At 43.7% G+C, this 23,913-nt stretch overlaps 1 protein-coding gene across 13 annotated transcripts in view; it reads left to right on the top strand.

The window, feature by feature from the left end:
• The window catches only part of Cda5 (Chitin deacetylase-like 5), a 35,577-nt gene that overhangs the window by 1,155 nt on the left and 10,509 nt on the right, over positions 1–23,913 (top strand). For 7 of the 13 annotated variants that reach the window (XM_065863190.2, XM_036813384.3, XM_065863183.2 and 4 more), the window contains exons 2-5: positions 16–117; positions 20,103–20,659; positions 20,909–21,105; positions 21,330–23,894. In XM_065863190.2, coding sequence (XP_065719262.2) covers positions 48–117; positions 20,103–20,659; positions 20,909–21,105; positions 21,330–23,894 — 3,389 coding nt within the window. In that variant the 5' untranslated portion in view covers positions 16–47. The remainder of the gene's footprint in view (positions 1–15; positions 118–20,102; positions 20,660–20,908; positions 21,106–21,329; positions 23,895–23,913) is intronic. The other 6 variants (XM_065863195.2, XM_017068079.4, XM_017068077.4 and 3 more) reach the window with 1 other exon arrangement.

Here is a 23,913-nt window from a genome sequence, read left to right as displayed (position 1 = left end):
CAAGAAAATTTACAGTTACAGTTACGACGACGCGCAATACCTGCAACATGGAGTATTTATCAGGTCGACTAAGCATTCTGTGGCTGCTGGGATTGAGCCTACTGCTATTCAAAACAGGTGAGTAATGCCACTTGAATGAAGGACTCTCTGGGGAAACTGAAATAGAAATAGAGGGCTTGCTAGTCCGAGCTGAGTCACGGTACTTACTAGACCTAGGGAAGATTCTAATGGAATAGCAGTCCCTAATCCATCCGAATCGTATCGAATAAGCACCTGAACAATTTTTGCAGTTTGCTGGTCAGTTTACTATGGCAGATAAAAAACTGGTTGCCAAGTCAATGAACTCTCCTAATTAAATTCCACCTTGTTAATGTTTCACTTTCCTTCGCATGGTACTTGCTTGAAGGATTGCCATCAATAAAACAGATAAGTTGAATAGAGGGGCACAACAGGAGATGTTACCTCATCTTAAGTCGCTCGTATGAAAGTAAGAGTCGGAGAGAATTCGAGAGCTGTCCGCTCTTTTGTGTATTGTGTCTTTGGTTGAATGGAATGCTGATATGTGCATGATTAACGCCTATTCTGCTTAACCTCAAACATATTGGGGACTTTGGTATGGAAATATTCTGTTCCGCAAAGAAGGCAAACTTGTTTTAGCCTCTGTCCCAGCCGATTCCTCTGAACTCAAATAAAGTCTGATGTCAAACTCAATCATTTTGGAAGAAGTCAAACCACCAGCTGCCAGGCACTTGCTCCGAGCTCATGCGCGAGCAACTCCGGGCACCAAGTTATATGGTTAACGAGTATGTATGTTGCTCGCGACCAAAGTTTATATTTATTTGGGCGACTAATCGCTTGTAGACGGCGCGCGGCGAAATGAAAATAGATATAAGAGTAAAAGTATTCACATAAGGGGATAGCTAATTAAGTATGTAGGTAAATATACGGTCTGATCACCTGCTCTGTTTACCAGCAAACAATAGCATAATCGAACATTTCGAGCATAACAAAGCAAACCGTGTCAAGCTATTGGTCAGCCCGGGTTGTCCACTCAACGAACTGCTGGGTAATGGTAATGGAGTTATGTAAGTTATGCCAATCAGCCAGCAGCCAACCAACCAGCTTATGGCACAGATATTAATTGCATACAACACACTGACTCGAATGGCATGAATGGGTTGAATAAGTGTTTGGCTAAGTGAGTGAGTGTGTCGGTGTAACCGACCAAATTGCGGTTATAATAACTGTTAATAATCTACAAAACAGTTCACTTAATTGTTCGTCCACATTTAAATATGCAAAATTTGGCAAAAGAAAAAGAGGAGATGTTGGAAAAAACAAATGTTTATAGATTACGTGTGAGCGGTTACAAAGAACTCTCCAGCCAGCTGGTATTATTATTTCTTACAAAACGAAATACAAATCATATGGTGAAAACTTTGTTTCCAAATTGATTTATTTAAAATTTCATGCACGAATGTGCAGAGTATATATACCAATGTACATACTTGAAACTAAGCTCATGAAGACCTACCCTGCGTAATGTTTCGACAGTGTTCCCTGCTGAATTGCGCTTTCCACTTTCGCTTCACACATTCGACTTAATTTATTTTATACGAATTGAATTAGTTGGAAGTTTAAAAGGAAAACTCATTATAATTTAATGTCGCTTTAACAACACGTTACTTCAAAAATTAAACAATTACCATTGCGCCGCAAAAAATATCATGACTAAATCGTGTGGACTTCATAAATCAAGTGGATACTGATGGTATTTAAGTAGAAGAGAATGTGCTGCAACCGACCCCACAGTTATTAGTCAAGTGGTAATATGGCAAGAAAGCTAAACAAACGAGCTGAGACAGCGGGTTGTCAATGATGACACAATAAAACCGAAACAACAAAGCATTATAAAATAAATAAAAAGCTAAAGAAACCCATAAAAAACCAGCTAAGGAAAGGAACAGTGACAATACTTTCCATTTCGACGAACTATGTCATTTCTTCAAACTGAGGAAAGGTCTTAGTCTTGTGTCTGGCCTTCGTTGGCTTTTCAAAACCCTCAGAAATGGCCTAGCGGAAGTATTTACATGCGGTTTTGCTGAAAATGTTCAGCGTAAATGTAAAAACATTTAATGTGGTGACGGTATTAATGGGAAAGCTGATGCCCGAAAAAATGGGATCGAGACGGAGCGGTAAAAGGCCATCGGCGAAAGTTGTTAGAACTTACAAAGACCTAAACAAATGCGTGTGTTTTGAAAAGAAGAGATCAGTCGATAACACAAACATCATTATCAAAGTGTCATTGCCAAATCGGAAATCAACATGGAGCCCACGCCTCCGCCCAACTATGTTTTACCGCAGGCGGTGTCAATGCTTACCGTGCGAAAGTCTTGCCGCATGCGGAAGATCGTCATTAAATTACTCGGCTAGGTCTTCGACTGTAATCTGAACGCTTTATACGAGCATGTACGAGCACTGACATGGCGCAACTTCGTTTTGCATGCACAGCGGTGCACTTTCGCTTTCGAGCAGTACTCCAGTGAGTCTGAGGCAAGCTTGAATAAATTTGCACACAGCCATGGTAATCCCTGGATTTCGAAAGGCTCCAGTTAATTTGCGTTGAATTGGAAGTTGAAACGGTTGTCGGCACAGTGCGAGGAGTACCAATAGACCACCAAACGCAAACACCCAACTTCCCGATACTTAACGATTGCCCTTACGAGCTCGGTGTTAATGGTGCTACTCACCTTGAAATGCACATGTTACCGTGTATCAGCTGCAAATTATATTCGCTGCGCAATGAGCAATCTATTAAAGCATTGCCTCAGCCCGACGACGTTCATAACCGATGTGAATAGAGCTCTTGACGTCTCTATGTTCGCATCGTGGAATTAAATGGGGCCCGAAGCCGCTGCTCCACTTAACACTCTCACACCTGCCCTGTTACGGCCAGATAGCTCTCTTTTTCTTTCACCGCACAAAGCCAGCCTGACAGTTAGATGTGTGTTTGGATTGCGTAAAATGTTTTAATATTTATGATTATTTTATGCGTGCTTCACATTGCGGCAGGTTGCATTCAACGAACCGACACCCAAGCTGCGTGTCTTTGTAATTGATTAGGCAGACTGCGGTTCATCGCTGTCCCATTCTATACGGTGCCCAGCTGCTTGCGTCACATAACACCTGTCCCATACGTTCAGATTGCATCTGTGGCCAGTATTGCAAATTTGAAGTGATTTGTGCAACAATGATTTTTGGAAATATATAACTCGTAAATTAAGACAAAATATCAATATCAATAACTCAAAAAAATGCAATAATATGAAGGGCTTTAGGCCTGTTTCATTATCGCCATAACTTGCGCTTGTTCTCGAACTCAAGGTTATGTTAACGAGTAATTTAGAAAGGCCTCTTTTATATTTCATCGTTTTGTATTTTGGCCGGACCTGCAAAGGAAAATGCGATTCCGTCAAGTTACGCCCTGCATACTGTGCTCAGTTTCTTATATCCAAGGAGTCTGCACCATAAATTACGGCATTCACATAGTTATTGATAAACATGGGCTGCCTCTGTCGAGAATGAAAGTAAAAACAGTGTCCCCTCAATCGATGACCGGACACAAGGTTCGCTTGTATCGGTTTCGGCTTTTATTGTCTCCTTTGTAGGTTGAGAAGTATATAAACTGGATTTTGCAGATGCTCAATGCAACGACCTTGGCAAGATTGCCGTTGGGGATGCCGTTTTTTTCTGTGTTTTTGTTTTGATTCGTATACCGCTGCTTGGTGAGTTTAAGTCCATATTAAGGCTACAGGGTCCCAAGGGCAAGATGCAGCAAGTCAGATGATTCCATGCTCTGCATGAGCACACTGGGGCGCAACTTTTTTCATTTATCAAATATTTTGCGGCACCACATGTGCGGTTCACCTTTCACTTTCACTAGCCACAGCCTGGCTGCGATGCGTATTGGCGGTATTAGTGGGCCCGCTTAAATGAACGTTGACGGCCCCACAGTGACAAAATGTTGGCCGGTGTGAAAGTACGAGTGTGTGAGCTTATCGATTAGCGGGGCCCGTCGATTGCATAACCGCACTCATCTGCGTCGTTAGGAGCTTCATTAAGTGCTCGATGTCAAATGTAATGAGTTGCAGGACAGCTGAACCGATTACGCACAGCTCTGTGGGATTGGACTTTCAACGGCCACAGCATTGCTCTATTAATCATTGGACGAGATCTAGCTTTGGGGCGGCGACGGTGTGTCTGTTGGCCGATCGACTGTTGCAAGCATGAGTGCGTTTTGAATTCGTCCAATTGTCCGTGTGCCTATACGTACATATGTGCATCGTGCGTAAGTAAACAACTAGCTCTTCGAGTTGTTGTTTTGCCAAGTATTCATTTGTTGCTCACATTAATAGTGTGGATGATGTTTTTGTTACTGCTGCCTTTTCAACGAATTTCACTCGCCCGCAGCGGTCATTCGTGTTTCTGAATGTTACCGGCTCAATGCACCTACCGCTTTTAGCGGGATCCCAAAGTTGCCGCGCCACAAATTCAATTTTTCAATGCCACTTAGCAGGCGCAGGCGGAACAGTAACAGCTAAACGCATAGTTTAATGACATTTCACTTACTGGAGTTCGCTTCTTGGTTTCTTGTAATATTATATCACAGATGGAGTTTTCTGCTTTAAAAATAGTAATAAAGTGTTAGCCTGGAGATAAACTACCTGATAAAGTCAACGTACCGTATTCAACCCACCTGAGAGATTACCATAGGCTGCGTACTGGTAATGGAGGTTTTCGGCAAGTCGCATTACTAAGCACATATATAATAAGATGCCGGTCCTAAATTTCAGAGTTTTGGATTATTGATTTATTCTTATTTATAAACTTGTTTTTATATGTATCCCAATTTTAAGAGACTTCTCCAACTTAATTAACGGCATTGGCTTCGATGTTTGTTTTCATTAACTGGTTTGAATAGAACCCATTGATTACTTTTTATAATTCATTTACCCAGATACAGCCGGTGCATCTGAAATGTGCGATATTTATGTCTGTCACACAGTTTTCGTTACTCGTGACTTTAAACAACAGCAAGATTGCTGCGAACAACACAAATCCTATGTCTAGCTTGGCGCTACCTCAGTTGTGGTAGCTCCAATTTTATTACAGAAAAGTTGACATTTAAGCCGCAATTGAATAATTTGCATGGTCACGCTGCCGCCGTCACCCATGAGCAGCTGCATTCGAACTTGCGCAGGGTGTGGTCCAGGCAACCCCATTTAGCGTGGGAAAGCGGTTGTGTTGCACGGCCCGCTGATAGCAAATGGGTTTATTAATTCACAGCTTGACGAACGGTTCAATGTCGTTTGATGGTTTGATAGATTCAGACCTGATGCTGGTTCCTGTCATTAGTTCACAAGCTATAATTAGCGTTGTAGATCAAATGAGAGAAGGTACCGTTTGTAGGTAAGTATTACAATACCCACCAGCATCTTTCTATAAATATGAATGCAGCTTTTGGGAGCAGCAAAGGGTTACAAATTTAAAAGTTTTTCTTAGTGTGTTTCAGAAAAGATAAAGCGATCATCCCATGCCACGCCAGTGCATAAAAATGCTTCAATTGTTACATACACCTAAAAATGCTATAAATTTGTTTTGACCCTTCCCGAAGGCGTCGCATAAATATTGAGGCGACATCGCGTAGGACTCGCTAACAATGTACTTCACACCCAGCTCTTTTATGTGCAATGCAAGACAGGCGATGCGGATTGGAAACCTAGTGCTTCAGCTCCACCTTGTTCTTTATGAGATGCCTTTGGTCTGATTGCATGCCAACAATATTTCTTCGGTGTTATGTCCTGGTATTCAACAGTGAGCTTCGCGCCGCATAATTCATAGATGGGACATGGATAAGCCATCTATACACTCTGCGTATATTTGATATCTTATGACACTGACAAGCTTGAGCTGATGTGGGCTATACTTCACAGCAACATGTATTTCAGAAAGATTTATTTTTAAGCAAGGGCCCAATTTTCTGTGGGCTTTTTCTTTGTTTCTTTTCAATGGAAACGAGAGATTTCATTTGCTAGGTTGCATGCTAGGTTTAAAATGACTGAATAGGCCTTGAAATCTTTTGTATTTATCTGATTCTATCGGTATATCTTTGGGAACGCTTAAATCTTTTACAAAGCGGTATTGGCAGAAACAGCATTTTAAATGCGCATAATTTATCTGAAGTTAAAGACCGAAGCAATCAAGCAAACCGGATAGTAATCCACAGGCAACTAGCAGCACACAAATAATATCCGCTTATGCGAAGAAGTATTAAATACCCATTAGTCATCACGTTATATAAAGATTTGGCTAAATAAACTAACGCCGAAACATCGAAAATTCCCAATAAAGGCAGGTGAAGTACACGTCCAAAAGGAAGAAAACGGTCCGTTAAACGCTTAAAAAAAGTTAGCTTTTGTGTGCGTGCTCTACGGAACACTCGACGTGTCGATCACGAGAAGAGCAAATAAGCTTAAGTCCCAGACTCAAGTTCACAGCTCCAAACATAGCCCACTTCTGTCAGCAGACATCAGATGCGTCCCTGACTTTGTCTTTTTACATATAGTTTAAGTCGATGTGCCTGCAATCAATTTGCTTTACTAACATTATCTGCGTTCAGCTTCGTTTAGCGCAAATATTGTTTTATAGATGGCATAGCTACCAATCATTTTCATGATCTTTAGCCCATCTTGAAGAGTTTGCGAAAACTTTGAACGTATGTGTAGCTGGCGCTTTTGAATTTATTTTTCGTTTTCTCTAACTTGTTTGTGTTTTTTTTTATTTTGATTAGTTGTGGTTTGACTTTGCCTTTTGGTTAATAATAGTTGCCTTCGTCGTGTTTGTGTTGCCAATTAGACATCTTGATTAAAAGCTGTTAATAAAGCTTTGTCGTATCGAGCGCGACCGCACGCAGACTCAACTGCTTCAGCACACGCAGCCCCTGCAATTTATTAGGTTAATGTCTTAAGTGTAGAGCTCTTCCTCCACAGTGGAATGCATTTTCGCGCTCAATATATTGCCGCACTTAAACTAGGTTGTCCTGCTTCTCGTAGGATTCGTAGGCTTTTAGGACTGCGCCCTTGTAAGGTATTCTTTTCTGGAAATCCTACAAAAAAACTACACACTCTTAATTGCCCCGCCTAAAAGCATTTTCTGATTTTTACTAACTTTTGACCGTAAAGTCCGTATGCTTCCAGTTAAGCATATAACACATCCCAACCTTCAATTGGGTTAAACAAAAATCCCGACGTCTTTGGAGCCCCTTCAGTGTCACGGCCAACGAAAACAGGCTATCTTGTAATAGCTAACCAGTCACAAGACAGGCCGCCGCTAGACGTAAGATGCCTCTTTGGCGCTCCGTCTGTTTTCGCTTTTCAATATTCGTTCGTTTTCCAACGTTTTCCTGGCAGTGCCTTATTGTTGTTGGGATATGTAAGTGCGGTGATGCTGGTCTTACTGGTTACTTTTACCTGCCAAACGTGTGCCATCGGTTCAAGTTCAACGACAGGGTGGACAAGGTGCGGTTGTTGCTCTACGCTATCGCCGTGTTGACAATACTCGTATCTTAAGCTTAACCATTTCCCTGCTGGATGAGGAGTTGGGAAATGCCTGCAGCAGCATTGACGTTTCGGGATTCCCCCGCCTTTCCCCCTTTCCGTGTATTTATGTCTGCCTAAAAACAAGTCAAGTGGTGCTGACTGAGCATCACTTTGGAATTTGATTTGATGTAAATGATCTGCCGTCGTCTTTCATTTTCATGTTTACTCTTTGGCAGCGATGAGCAAAAGGTGAAGGTCGTCTCTGGCCGTTAGCAAAGGCATTTTGTGCTGACTTGCAACTATTTTTGTCTGTCGTTTGAGTCCAAGCTCGACGCTTAAGTCATCATGGCTCGGTTTTGCATCAGTTAACCATACTTGGCAAGTTGTGGTGATGCTTTTTGGTCTGATTACCTTTTTGATTCTCTCATCTGGTCGGTTTAATAAATTTAGTTTTTGTAAGGCAAGGCAGTTCACACCCAGCAGCACTAACGGCAGCACAATCACTGACAAGCCAAGTGCTCCTCTCATTACCATATTCAGCAATTAAAGTAGAAGGCCCAACCTTGGCATCGTTTCGGCGTACAAAAAGAACGAAGTCTCATGCCCGGAGAAAAAAATAAACAGAAACGAGAACAATCCACAATGAATACATGTTCAGAAATCAGAACTTTACAATCACGACCTGCATGAGGCTGTTGTTACCACTTACCGACTCGAACACATGTTATTAATTTGACGCGCAGGGGTGCGTGCAGCAAAGGTGAGCTGGCTAAGACAAATGTAATGCTGTTGAAAAAGCTGATGGCATTAAGACAAAAGACAAGTTTGTTGCCTCAGTCTTTTGTTTTGTCTGCGAGTACTCAGGGGAATTCTTCTACGCGACTGCAGCTGGCTACAGTCTGTAAGTGAACGACATTGTGGGGACCTGGCTTTAATTGGTTCACATTATTTATAAGCAAGCAGCCAGATCTAATGAGTTCCGCAAGGTAGACACTCCCTCAAGCTACTTGCTTAAGCTTCTCTTGGGAACAGAAAAGCTCAGTTGTGACTGAGTGCACGGATATACAACCAATTGCCTATGGCCGACCCAAACCGAACTGATACACTTAATTCAACAAATTAGTTAGCCAAAATGGAATCGAAATGCACACGAAGCGGCGGGCTTTAGTGTTGCTCAACTGCTAAGCAAGATGCCGACTCAAATGGTAGCTCCATGGCGACTGTGGGCGTTCACTCGATTTCAAAGTTCTTTTGGAGCACAGGATTGGCGACTGGAAATGAAATAATTATCAAACCACTTTTTACAATTGCCATTATATCAACCTTTCAGTTTCGTTTAACGGCTGGGATTGGCATTCATGCGAACCGTTAAGGTTTGGGCGGCTTTAAGTTTTTAGTTTTTAGTGTTTAGTGAGTCACAGCTCCCTGATACCAATCTCTTTTAACTGCCCATTGAAATATTACTTAAAGGAATTCGGTCGTTGTTTTGTCTTTGGCGCCTTACTAGATATAAACAGTTGAACTTTAACTGAATAACTAAGAGGCGGAACTTTTAAAATCGTCGTTTTTTTTATTTTTTTACATTTTTAGAAGAAATTAATCAATATATAAATTGCATTGGTTATACAATGATACAACTTTAAGAGCCACTCAAATTAACGGTGTTAAAGTTTCAATCATAACGTTCGAGGACAGACTAATAAATAAAACAAGAGCTAATTAAACTGGGTATAAGACCAAACCAAGTTGCTGGACCCAATTGGATTCAGATCCATTTGCTTTTATTAGCCTCTTATAATTGTTTTCGCCATTGATTTTTTCTGCTGTAATTGTTTGGTTTGTCTAATAAGGCGCATTGTTGCTGTCTTGTTCGGCTTAGCTTAGATTTACCGCCGACGCAGGCTGCCTTTGAAACAATAATGGTTATAGCTTCTTAGTTGCATATTGACGGCGGTGGCGTTCTCTTGCGCAACTGGCAGAGCCGAAGCCGACGCCTTTTATAGACCGCAGCTGTTGGCAGCCACGCCAAGGCGTTGAGTGACCCTGAATTGTTTTTGATACGACTTTTGAAAGGAACCGTGAAAGCCGTTGGTACAAAGTGAGTTCAATCATAAACCAATGGCAGTCAAGCAAAGGAAAAATGTCGATTGTATTTTCGGTTCTGGCTTTAAATAATTTGAACTCAAAGGTATCGAATGCACAGAATCTGAACGTTTTGGCTTAATTATGTCGCGACCAAATTGGGACAGGGATCATTAAGATACTGTACCCCAAAACATGCAAGTCAGGCGAATTACAGCTCGGTTGTTATAGCACAAGCTTAAAACTATTTTGCATATTGTTTTGCTCCGAGCTCGAACCGATCCTAGCTTTTGGGGCACACCCAAAATGTGCCATGGACCAGACCGAGCAGACAGTCCAGTCGTGAGGCCGACACGCCGCTCACTTTTGGATTCTAATGCCAAGTCGCCAGCTTACGAGCACTGCCTTTGCCTTTTTGTTTATGGCATAAGCTGTTGATGCCGTTTGCAGGCGCCCACAACAATTACATTTACGACGAGAAGGTAAAGTGGGTTGGCTCTAACTTGGCTGCTCCATATTATTTCCAACGTATTTCAAAAAGCACAATAAATAATTTGTAGTGGAAATGTCACAGAAAATAGACCAAAACTTTTACGGTACAGGATTTCTTTAATACGCCCAGATAAAACTAGGACTTAAGCCTATGGCCGAAAAACGCTCGACAATATACAAAACCCAGAAGAAAAGGTTAATTTTCTGTTCCTATTGCCAACGTCGTGTACATAAGTTTGGCCACAATATGTAGAGATTTTATCAGTTCTAAACTCAAATTGAATCTTTCAGTGACTTTATAGGTAATTTGGCTGTCCACACGTGTGTTAAACTTTATAAATTTTTATACTTTACTTTATAAAACGATTGTAACTATTACTTTTCGACAACAGAGCGACTTGGCTCCACGTATCGAGCATGGGCTGGGCTGGACTGAGCTGGGCGGATTCGTTTGTTTTCAAAGCCCGAGCCAGAGGCCTTGTGGCCTTTTGGCATTTTATATGTTTTGGCATTGAGTATATGTTTATATAGACTAAGAGGATAGAGAAAAATTAAAAGCTTGACTTACCCCGACTTTCTGACTTTCACATTGCACTCCTTATCATTTTTTTATATGTGTCTACCAAAATAGTTCAACATTGTAAGGCGCTATTCTGCAATAAACAGTTGTGTTAGTTTTAACAAAAGTTTAAAACTACCTCAAGAATTAATAATTTAATTATTGTATTTTTTGGTCAGTTCCAAAAAAAAATGTATGTTGTTTCCATAAAACTTTTATAAGTTCTTTCATCTATAAAGCTAGATTTCGAGACGTTTGATGTTAATTGTATAAATAAAAATCGTAATGGTTTAAAGCTCAAAAATCGATTTAAAGATTTTCGCTCGATCAAAAAACACACTCGGAGTTTTTACAGCGTTAAGTGGTGGCGACATTTGACTCGCCAGCCTTCCCCATGAGAAAAAGAGCTGGAACCTTGACGAGCTAGCTCTTTTGCCTGGTCTCCCATTAAATGACTGCCCTGTACGCCCTAGACTGGCCCAGAGCCCAGAGTTCACAGCTTCAAACTTTGGGCTGCGGCCCGACGTTCGCTGCCGTGCGAAAATTTAAATTTCAAATGCATCTTTGCCCGATTACACATACCCTGGAACTGCTGCTCGGGAATGTTAATTACAAGCTGCGTTTTAATATCGTGCAGTAGGTGTAATGCAAACGGCAACATCGGCAGTTAAAGTAAGAGCCACATCAACTGCCCTGGCCCCGTTATGATACTTGCCTCTTAGCTTACATCATAGGCATCGAATCGCAACGCAGCCATCGATTTATGCCTGGCTCTTGACTGCATTTATTGTAATTCCAAAGCCTTAAACGTGCTGGGAGCTTTTTCCTACTGCAGGCTCACCCACGCATACGCAGCAGCAGCTCAGCTCAGTCCCGTCTTGGAGCAGTCAGTTAAGTGTAGCAGCAGTCACGACCAAGTCTCCCAGTGGGTCGCAGACACATGTGGCTTTTCAATAGCCCAATTTTCACTATTCATCTCGGGGTGAAAACGGACTGGCAAATCTTTAGCAGTGGGATTTCCAGTGCCCCAGCAGATGTGCGCAAAATTGTATTATTTATTGGGATTGTGATTGCGACAATTGAGCGCCATTTTTTTTAATGCGGAAGACTTTAATTTGCAGTACCTATCTGTAAGTCGATGCGATTATTTTCTTTACTTAAAAATTACGCATACGAAACCGTGCCGGGCATATTTGCCTGACTTCGGGCTGAATATGTGGATGGAGAAGAGTTCGAAAATGATCTCACGCGAATCAAAGCTAAGTGTCAGTAGTGGGTGAAGTCCGGGTGCATGTGAATGTAGCTCCATCTGAATTCAAAAGCTTATGCCAGCAAGACAACTTCCTGCTATTAAGCTTGTATGTCCAATTCATTTCGGAGCTACTTACAAATATGATATTCTGTATGAGATATTATTCAAGCCGTTCAGTGTGACCACTCCCAAGACCCGGCTACCAAAGAGCGATTGGGTGCCAAAACCATCACGGTAATGGCACCATGACAAGCCATAAAACTGCAGCGCACGGAGACACAACGTGTAATGCGGTACCAAACCGCAAGAGCGACTACCGATGTGAAATTCGAAATGCAGTGGCGTCGTCCTCTCGTTTTGATTGTCAGAAAACCAAAAATGCATATTAGCAAATTATTTGTGCTATTCCAAGCGCTTGTGAAAAGCGGAAGCGCCATATAGACAAACAATGAGCGGAACTTGGTGCCCCAGCTGGAAAGTTCAAGCAAGGTCAAAAAAGGTACAACCTGTCAAAGCGCTTCAGTCTAAATATTTGTCTAATATTATCAGATAACGCATATTAATCGTAAAATCTCTTTTAGCATAAACTGGCTGTGGTGGCCTTCGACTCGCAGTCTTAATATGTGAGGGTTGTTATTATGAAAAGTACTTGAATTTTGTCTAGTAGTGGCAAAAACAAGTATGGGAATGTAAAACAGAAGGCACGTAAAAAGTGTACGACTGCCTGGCAACAATGATTTCCGGCACTACCAAGTTGTTGCGCCGTGGACGACCAGTCTCGTGCTGGAACTGGAGGCCTGGCCCGGTCTGGTCTGGTCATTGTTGCAGCGTGCTGTTGCTCTGGTGCTTATCAAACTCATTTAAATGAAAAGAGAAAGGAAAATGTTTATTGCCACTACGCTCTTATGAATGCCTGTCTATGTCAGTCACAAATTTGTCGCTGTTTGTCCATCACAACTGCCTTCTACTCGATCATGTAAAGCTTCCTAAAAGTTAGCTCGATCAATTTAATTTTATATTAAGTGATTGCACAGCGATTTAAAAGGACTTAAAAAGACCAATCCATTTTTGAGCCATCTTCAGCCTTGAACAGCGGCTTTAATAAGAAATATGTGTTTATAAATGTACCCTTGCTCTGAATAATAAAATTGTATTTTTAAATAACATACTTCAGTGTGGAAACCTTCTTAAATTTTGTTTACACGATCCGCTTGTTAGCAGAAACATTATGCGGCGTCGCCGCAGAAAACGAGAGCCCATCCGACAAAAAGCAGTACCTTGACCTGTGGAGATGAAGACTCTGGTGGGGCGTTTTCCTTTCAATTTAAACTGAACGGTAAACAACAATCGGCGGGGCGAACCGCAATTCGCTGAACCATACATTTTTTACTGTACGTAAATTTTGGCTTTTAGCCATCCGCACGATGTAAGTGCTTCCTTCGTGTTGACTACTTCTCTCTGTTTGATGTTTCGCCAACTTTATGGTTTGGTGCCTTTGCAATTTGTTACAGCCATCGCCCACTCCTTCGTTTCTTTCTTGTTTTCATTTGTTGGAGGCGCGGGCTAGACCATGACCTTCACAGGCACGGATTGGAGGCGGGATTGGGTCCTAGCGCTAGTCAAGATGCGCCGCGGTCAAGGTAAACGCCGAATCGGCTTTTTTTGAGAATTTTGCAGAGCTCGGGTAGGCGTACACGCCGTCCCGCAGAAGTTGAAAATCCGTTGAAATACAGAGCGTCAACCATGTCTGTGAAGAAAACAAACTGCCGTCATGTACCGCACAACGCAACGGAACAATGCAATCGCATCGGATCGCCCTCAAAGCGTTTTACAACATCAAAATCAGTCTCGTATTTGTGGAGCAAATCACGCCTTGCAGTTGCGGTCTCGCTAAGCGAGTTTTCATTCCCATTCCCAATCTCAGTCAGAGGTAGCACCCAAGACACGCTCTACCTAGACTGCAGATTGTCACCGCCAGGTCTATTGGCCAAGTCCCCGTCTCCGATTTCGGATTCGACTTCGGTTAGTTTGCTAGTATGAAGCACACTCTACTATTGCTGCCTTATTGCCAATGCGACACACGAACCACGGACATTGCCCAGCACATAAATCGAGTGGTTGCAGTTGCAGCAAGCGAAAGTGATCGATTTTGAAGTAGGCGTGGCTCGGAGCGCGCCTTGCGCCACAATGTGGCGTAGTCGCTGTCGTTGCTGTCGCGTGGACTAGTTGTTGCCACTAGCAATAAGATCTCAGATACTAACACACAGTGAAGTTAGCATGAATGGCGCGGTGGCGAGTGCCGTGTTGTGTGTCTGATGGTTATGCAACATTCTCGGTTTGACCCACTTTCGCGTCGATTTCTTGAGCTTTTTTGTCGCCAATGCTGGCTGGCATTCACTTTCGGGCAACTCAAATGCAAATGAAACTATGGCTAGGAATGTGGTCGAGTTAGATATCCCTAGAACAGCCCACAATTGCTTCGATTGAGGAGTAGAGGGGGTCTTGCATGCTCTGTGGGCTCCCTCTGGACTTCAGAGCAGACCATATGGAACCGAACAGCACCAGACATCGGGAACAGCAACCATATTTTGAAAATTATTTGAAAGTTTGCTGCCAATTAACATTTTGAAAAGTTGCCTCGTTGATAAAATCGTGTGCCACAAGTGTCATATTGCCAGTCATAACGAGTGCATAGACTGGCCAGCCTGTTTCGCTCACTTTAAGCTTCGCTGCGTGCCCCGAAAGTCAAGTTGTTTGCGTGTATGCCCGTTGACATGGTACAGGTGGCTGTCCCATATGACTAAGCTAATCAAACAAAGCAGCTTAACAACAGTCAGTTGAATATGGCTCGGACCGGTCAACCTTTAAATTTTCTTTAATTTAACCTTAAGAATTGCATATTCCAAATTAATGTAACTTAGTTACCGAACAACACGTTGGCTAACAGAGCAAGGAGTTCAAGCTAAACACACAGTGCCAGCCTTTACTACATGGACGTAATGATTAAATTGAACTGGCCAACTTTATATATATATATATATAACACCACCGATAAAGCCGCTTGCTTGGCCAGCAAATTGGAGCATTCTCCCCAAAAAATAGTTGGGGGAAAATCAAACCACTGCAGAGCCGCAGTCGAAAGTACATTGTCGATTGTACCAGTATGTGTGCCAACATAAAGCCAGTCGATAGGCTAGTTGCATAATAGCCGAAAAGCGCTTCAGGCCGGAGCTCCACTTAGTATTTGAATGTGGCCCATAGCTACGAAAAGGAAAGCAACCGGGCAAGAGGCATGAGGCAAAAGTAAGTGCTGCATATTTCCTGTTTTGTGGCACTCTCGAAAATAGTTACACTGCTGCCGAATGGTGCTCATGGCGATTATTTCATTTTTATTTCTAGCTATCTGACTACCCAGTCCCCTAAATCTGTCATGCTGCTGAATGCCGAAATCGAAATTGGTTAATTCCGATGGAATGGAAAGATGCGGTCTGCCTGATGAGCGATGGTTTCATCCCGAAATATTAAGATTTAAAGTCATTAAGTTGTAAGCTTCCTTGGCTTTCTGTGTCGGATTGTATGTATGATCAGGATAGCGACTGTATAAATCGTCGAAGATATTTATAGACCTTTCACCGATGAAAGCAGGGTTAATTTATGTTTCTTGGGCCTTGATCGTGAACACGTAACCTAATGGCTCACTACTTATATATTTATGTAGTGCAATAAGAATGTAAGCAAGGTACCCAACGCTTAACCAGCCTAACATTTGCCTGAGCCCAAGTTAAAACAAACTCGGTAAATCGGTTCATGTGCACATTTCTGTAGTCTCTGTGAGTCCCCCACAGTCTACTGGCAGGAAGTGCAGCGGAGGCTTTTCCATTAGAAAGGAAAAGCCCGTTTGAAATCGATAGTGAATTCTCTGCTGCTGTGTGCAAACTGCTTCCTGTGCGTATGCATGCAAAGCGAATGCTTGTGTTTGTGGTCAGCTCGGCTACGTTTCGTAGTGGGAGAAATGTCGGAATGCAACAAACAATTGGGTCGGTCGCCTTTGCCATCGCTGCCTAGCGTTACGCCCCTTCCATTGATTTGTGCAGTCGATTGAAAATGAAACAAATGAAAGCCCACCGGTCCGCCGGGCAGTCAATGATTAATATTTCCGTCTTGCGGGTGAGCTGAGCGTGCGTTTAATTGTGGACCGCACCCAGCGAATCGAATGACTTAGGCAACAAACTGGCCGGGTGCTCTCTGTTGGCCAGCTAAGTTTAATTAAAAGTTCAAACGCGAAACACGCGAAAAAGAAATTGAGCTATCAATTGAGGTAGTCAGGCAGCGACTTTTTAATTGTGCATAGAAGAAGACAGTTTTCGAGTTAGACAACTTTCATGCTGGCTTAAAATAGGGAAATAATCCAGCAACTTGCCAGTTTGGCAAAAAGAAAAGGTACTCTTTTGGGTATTCCAAACCTATTAGAAGGAGACGTTCATGTTAAGTTACGTAATATTAAGACCCCATTATGTTTGTCCTAACAACCCCTTTTTACCTACTACCATGTGGTCAAATAGCTCATTATGGTCGACATAAATCAGATCTCGAGGCTGCATCCGACGCTGCCAAACGAGGTGGCAATTAGTGCAATGGATCGCGCCATTTGTCTAAATTTGGCCATGCTATTGGCGGTTGCCAATTTTATGGCCTCAAATAAGTCGGAGGCAGTGTTGAAATGCCGCCTAGCCAAGCCAACTTACGGCTTAACTGCTTTTGGGACCAGTAGCAGTGATACATCGTAGACGCACCCTGTGTATCATCACCCATCTTTAAAAGTGGAGGCAACTGCTCAGTAAGACATTAAACAAATGGTGCTTTACATAAATTAACGCCTTGCGCACGGAAACGCTTAATCAATGCAAACAACCGTGTGACACATGGTTTTTTTTCTGGGCTTGAAACGAAGCCTAGCATCGCCTCACACCACCTATAAATTACCTATAAATATTCAAAGTTTAGAGATACGACACTTTTATTGATTTTTAATGCTCAACATCTCTCAAGCCGCAACATTCAAATAAAATGATAATAAAATGCCTCACGCTGATCTTAAGCGAGTTGTTTAAGTCCGATGCTTATTTGCTTACAATGTTTACCGCAGCCGGCAGTTTGGCAAAGTGCCGTGAGTGCCATGTTTTATTGCCGCTTCCGACTGACATGAAAGTCAAGTTGCTCATCAAACCAAGTTTAATAGCTGAGAAGTTGTTGGTCGAGTGCACTTTGAGCACACCACACGAAAAGGCCAAGCTGCACAGCGGATCGGAATTATAAGACTTTTTATTGTTTTGCTTGCGGTATCGTAAGGGGCAAAGTGTCATCGACCAAGATTCCGCTTCAGCTCGAGGCATGGATATCAAGCACAAGTGCATTCCTAGATTTTAAACAAAGTATTGTTATTTACACTATCATAGGCCAACGAGTCGAGTAGTGAGAAACAAACCAAAGCAAACAACAACCGCCAAACAAAACCAATCAGACTTATGGTCGAATTACTGCGCGTTGCATAACAACAGAGCAGTAAAGCCAAGTCAAGCCTCAGTCCTTGCGTCGATTTTAACTTAAGCTTTAGCTCCGGCATCAGCCGAAGCGTTGTCGGCGCTTGTACCGTCAGAGCTTACATAGCCGTGTTGTTTAGTGGAGCAGAAAGTCCGATTGCATAGCACTGGCAGCGGCAGCGACACAAACGCAATAACAAGCAACGACCAGGCCAACAGCAAACAATCAGCAACGGGCCTGCCAAGTGTGGGCTGCCTAATACAAATGTCATCCAAGCTGATGGCAGGTCTAGGCTCTTGCATGGTCAATTGCCATTGGCACGTGATTGGCTTTCATTGTGCGCCTCCGCCGTATATCAGTCGCTTGACTCGGTCAATGAAGCACACTGTCGCGAATGTTCGCCATGGGCTACCGGCGGAGTCTCCGAAACTCGACGTTTTTGCGCGTAAATTGCACAAGATGTGGAGCGTGCCATCGCCGTTCCATGCGAACTAGATGCCCTCCCGGAGCCTTGACACTATTATGCGTATTGGATGAATCTTAATATTCTGTCTCCTACTTGCCATTCCATCTTGGAATTCCATACACGGCATTAACTTGGGGCTTGAGCTTAAATCTAGTTCCTTTCTCTTTTATTTTGCTACTACTCGATCCCAGTGGGAGGCAATTGACCATGCGCTACGAATTAGCAATTCATCTACGCCCAATTATTATAATGCCTGGGCACAATCGAGCGTTATTTTTGCGTTGTATATATTTACTGGAATATTGTTAATGTGAACGGAATAACAGGATTATACATAGGCTAAATACTGTGTTTTACTCGTTCTAAATATTTTCATTGTGTTAAAGAGCTCGAGGTGAAAGGCTTATTAGAAAAACGAGTAATTTCGGCCAAAAGTATGAAACACCAACTTGGAAAAAAAAGATACCAATTCAAAATACGTATACTATATAAAATCGTACCAGTGCGGTAAAGTTCACTTAACTTAACTGGTTTGTTCTATTATGCAATATCGTACGGGTCTTACTTGTCGTCAAGTAATAAAACAAAGAGATTTTGACAAAAATAGCCTTCTTTATTTGCAGCATTAAAAGTGCAATTATTTTGATTGTAAGAAATTGAATTCAAATTAAGCCAATTGTTCGACGTAATCTGTTTTATTTTTAGTTGGCCTTTGCTCACGATGACGAAGCCAAATTCATTCTGTCTTGAGCAGCGCACTTTGGGTGCAGTTACTTATCTGAAGCATAACCTGAGCTTATAACGGCACGATTTATAATTAAAACTTTTTGGCCAACAAATTGTCACAATTTTATGGCTGACTCACTGTAAATCGGGTTGTAAATATACAAAGGCTTCGGTCCTTACGCTTTTGGCTTTGGATGCTGGTGATGCAGATTGCAATAACGACCTTAAATTTACTGTAATATATTTTATTTTTATATTATACAATCACATGTACCGTTCTTTTATCGGATTCATGGCCTGTGTTTCTCAATTATCGTATCGAGTGCCGAGAAGCCACAAATATTGCCATCAACTGGAGATCGTTTGTGTTTAACAGTTTGAGGGGAATAAACTTTTAATGATCCGCTCCGACAGTACTAAAACTTGACCATAGTGATAAGCAAGAGATAGAGCTGTAGTCGAGTGCCTCGACTATCAGATACCCACTACTCAGTTAATCAACTTATAAATAAATATACCTTCAGTAGAGCAAAGAAAAAGTGAAGTTTTCATTGTTACCTACTTAAATGTTTGCATTTTACACATTTTACTTTAAACTAATGGCTATGACATCATTGACGATGTTCTGCTAGATACTGTCATAACTAGTGGTCCGATCCTAACAATTTTCGGCTTTACGATAGGTATTGACATCGGAATAAAAAAAAGTATTTAAAATTTGTATCTTTAACAACAGCAAACGCTATAGTCGATGGCCTCGACTATCAGATTCCCGTTACTCAGATAACAAAAAACGCCACCTATCGTTCATTCCTATCGGCTGTTTACGAGTGGGTTAGTGAAGTTTCGTAAGAAACAGATTAAAAATCTGTTGTTAAGTTGTCCTAATATCAGTTCGCTATCATCGCAACATTAAAAATGTTACAAGCTACTGTAGGACTGGGGAATTTAGTATTAGTGTATAACCCTTGCAGCGTAAGAGTAACAGCGACATCAACGGTTTAGGCCCTGTTCCTTATTTTGAACTCCTACAGTCCGTTTATTATTTTGTTATTATTATTAATCGAGTACACTAAAGAATATCGAGTCCATAAAAGAACATCGAGTCTTTCTTAGAAAGCATGGAGTAGGAAATAGCGACGCTACCAAGAGGGAGAGTGCAGCAAGTCGTAAAGTGAAGAAGTCGTCCAGTGCGTGGTTCCCCGAAGAAGTCGGTTTTAAAGACATACATATACGTTACATCAAGAAACAATTCGTTCATTAAAGTTTTAAGTAACATTCTGTAACTATTCCCAAAATAAACTAAATTTGTATTATCCCACACTACCAATCTGCTGATGCTGTCACTAGCTAACAGAAATATCCGTATACCGTTTTTCTTTCCAGGATCCACAGAGGCACAGAGCAAACGAGCCTCACGCGTCACCAGTTCCCGTAGCTTTGGCACGAACGTCAAGCCCACAAGCTCCAATGGCATTAGCTTCGACTGCCCCGAGGAGTTCGGATACTACCCGCACCCCTCGGACTGCACCCAATACTACGTGTGCGTCTTCGGAGGAGCGCTGCTCGAGAGCTGCACTGGCGGCCTCATGTACTCGCACGAGCTGCAGACCTGCGATTGGCCCCGGAACGTGGGCTGCGAGTTGGTGGACACTTCATCGGAGCGCGGTCCCGCACGTAGCCAGGGCCAGAGCCAAACGCACACCCAGGCGCAGCATGTTCCCAGTAGAGTGCGCTTTGGAGCCGCTTTCAGCAGCCCTGGCGGCACTCAGAAGGCGCCCACTGTGGCCCCACAGTACCACCGCTCTCCGCCACAGGTCATCCAGGCGCAGGTGCAACACATACCTCCTCCGCCACCGGAGCTGCGAGTGCCACCCAACCCGGTGATCACGTCGCGGGGTCAACCAAAACCACTGATCGAGTCCCAGGAGGACATTGCGAAGGTAAGTTTGGGACAGACTTCAAACTTGACTTAGGAACGTACAATTGAAATAATTGATCATCCGAGCTTCTATCGATATCTTCTGATCAAGAATATATATATATATATATTCATACAGGGTCGTATCAATCAGCCATATAAATAGTAAGCTCAATTTTTGCAGCAAACAGTCGAATACAAGACTAATTTTACCCCAGTCCATGGCTCTTTCGAACAAAGCAAATATCCAAAAATATCATCTTTCATTTAGCTGTATGCCGAAGCGCAAGAGACTTTGCCGCCTGTAGAAGAAGAGGAGTCCGATCGTCAGCAGAGAGTGTACCGCGGCCAACCTAGTACCGTCAGTCAAGTGCAGCGCGACCGCGATGGTATTATTCACCAGGCCAGTATCAATGCCATTCCTCAATCTGGCAAAATCGCATCGTACGCTTTTGGAACGGCCTACAGGTAAGCTGTCATCACCTCTTCAAGTAGCTCAGTTATCATCTATCGACGCTTTTTAATTGATGCCACTACTTTACTGATGCTAAATCATTTCAAAATTCTATGCAACTCATCGTATTACATGCTCTTTTCTCTCATACAACGCATACTGCACTATCCTTTTATCTTGCTCCAACCGACACCGACATATCTACCCTTCGACCTCATAAAAAACTGTACACGAACAGCGAAAGCTTGGACGACGACAAAAACGAACTGTCCCATAACCGACTCGATGGAGGTAGGCGACGCAAACGTCGCGATCTTACCGTGCAACTCACGGAAATTGCGCTCACAAAGCCTGCAGGAATAGGTAATTTTAACGACTCTAATAGTTCGAGCGAAGTGATGGATCCCGATACCACTAGCGCACTTCCAGATAGTAGTGAAATCTCAAATAGCTCAAACAATTCAAAAGAACGCTTCGAAGAGGCCGCTCCGGCTGTTAAGCTACGTAAATACTCTTCAAAGATCAGTCAACCTAAAGGCGAAACCGCCATGGAGTTCGACTACGAGCAGATTGCTAATGAAGACGGGGAGTTGTTGGACGAAGGGGAAGGCGAGGATGATGTAGCCACGGGGGAGTCAAAGAGACGACCCCGTCAATTGCGACCCATTTCACATACCTCTTCCAAATGGCCGGGACAAAATTACCGTGCTATCGACGCACCCCATCCCCCACAGTACTCGCAGCAAACAGGATACAGCTTTGGAACTTACAATCCGTATCTCTCGCCTCCCAACCCTGCCAATACACAACCGTTATACGGCAACCACAATTACAATCAGTTAACTCCTGGCTACCAATCCTACCTGCACCAGCAACAGCAAGTTGCTCCCGCTGGTCCACACCCCCAGCAAAAGCCTAAAGTGGTGTACACTGGCTACAATCTGTCGTTGCCTCCGCCGCCGCTGGAGGACGATTTTCGGCCAATTTCTGGCAGCTACTACGGTGCGGCCGGCACAGGCCCAAGCAGTCCGCGGCCCCACAATATCCAGCAGCAGCACTCAAACGCGGGTGACCTTCTCCCCTACCTTATACAACAGCTGAAGGAGCTAAAAGAGCGGCGCAAGAATCTGCAGGCGGAAAACTTTGCCTACTTCCATCTGGACAATCAGCCGGTAAGCCCGGCCTCCGTTTCAGGAGCCACTTCCGTGCCCACAGCCAGCACCGCCCACTATTCCTCAGTTGATCCGTCAAGGCCCGCACAACAGGTTACTCCAAATGGTCAGTACAGCACCATGGGCGGATTCTATAACAACCAGAAACCGGACCAGGCCCCCTACACTGTTAACTATCCCGGCAAGTTGGTCTCCCACTACAGCATTGGTTCTGATGATGGACAGCGTAGCACGACGGAGAGCAACTACTTTCAGTATAACATCGTAGCCAACCAGAAGATGAAGGGTGTCCTTAGCACCGCCAAGCCTAGCCAGCTCGGGCTCGCTGCCTTCAAAGTTAGGCCTCCCGTTACGCCGCTGCAGGTGACTCAGAGCATTAATGTAGTATCACCCCCAAATCTGGCGTACAACAGACCCAATAGTCTGCAGCAGGTTCCGTTTCGTGACTTCTCGCACCTTCCCGTAGGAATTAGTTACGCCACCAACAGCACTATGCCAGAATCCTACCAGACCTTCACCAAGTCAATCAGCACCACAGAGGCGCCGCAGGGCGATCTTCCCAATAGCAAGTCGAAGCTGACCAACTTTCAGTTCAATATCCATGAGTTTATGGCTAACCTTAAGGCCAGCGATCTGTCTAGTGTCAACCCGGCCGTAAATCCGTTGATAAAATACTTCAAGCAAGTCAGTAGCGACGGAAATAGAAATAGCACCTTGCGCAATACGCTGGTGCCTCGACGTCCTGTACCAGGAAGTACAAGTTCAGCTAGCACCACAACCTCGACCACCCAGACTCCGACCACGCCAAGTTCTTTGGCGTCCAAAACTCGCTTCAGAGCCAAGTTGACAGTGCCTACGCCTACCACACCAACCACAACGAGGGCTCTGAAGGGGTACGAAAATTTCATCAAGGGCATACAGAACCAACTCAACAAGCAGACCTCTAGCCAAATTCCCGCCTCCAGCACTTCCCCAAGCACTCTGCGAGTGCCGACCACCACGACTCTCGAAACCGTCGACTATTATGACGAAGATTACGAAGAGGATGAGGACATACTGCCTCCGTCTCAAATGCCTCCTTATATGCCCATGTCCGAGACCATGGCCCCTCCCCGCCCCGAACTGCCTACAGCGGCACCCTTCACCGAGTCTCCAGGAAAAGCGAGACCAAACTTCCAGACAGGATTCCTGGAGGCTACGACTACACGCCGTCCGTTTCCTAACTTCTCGCAGCTAAACCAACCAGGTGCCGAGGCCGGCGTGCCTTCCTTTATTAGCTTTCCCAGCGATATTTTCCAAGAGCTGAAGCAGCGGTTGCCTCATCTTCCCGAAACCAGCACCCCACAAATCAGTACCAAGGTAACCACGACTCCACGCAGCATGCGTCCGTCTTCCAATCCGAGGCCAATCCCCTCCAGTACGGCGCCGACAACGACTCGAGTGCGTTACACAGTGCGGCCGCATAAGCGAGGACAACAGAAGTGGATGACGATGTCACCGGTCCAGGGACAAAAGGATGTAAAGAACCTTACCGAGAATGAACCCGAAATCTTAGGCTCTAGCAAGCAGAGTAACCTGGGCGGCCTGCAACTAAATTCCATACATGTGGGCTCAGGCGAAGAACGACACAGGTAGCTATATGAGCCGGGA

Source organism: Drosophila suzukii, chromosome 2L, assembly GCF_043229965.1.
Source record: "Drosophila suzukii chromosome 2L, CBGP_Dsuzu_IsoJpt1.0, whole genome shotgun sequence".
NCBI lineage: Eukaryota > Metazoa > Arthropoda > Insecta > Diptera > Drosophilidae > Drosophila > Drosophila suzukii.
The sequence above is the reverse complement of the archived record's forward strand: the minus strand, read 5'-3'. Positions and strand labels throughout refer to the sequence as shown.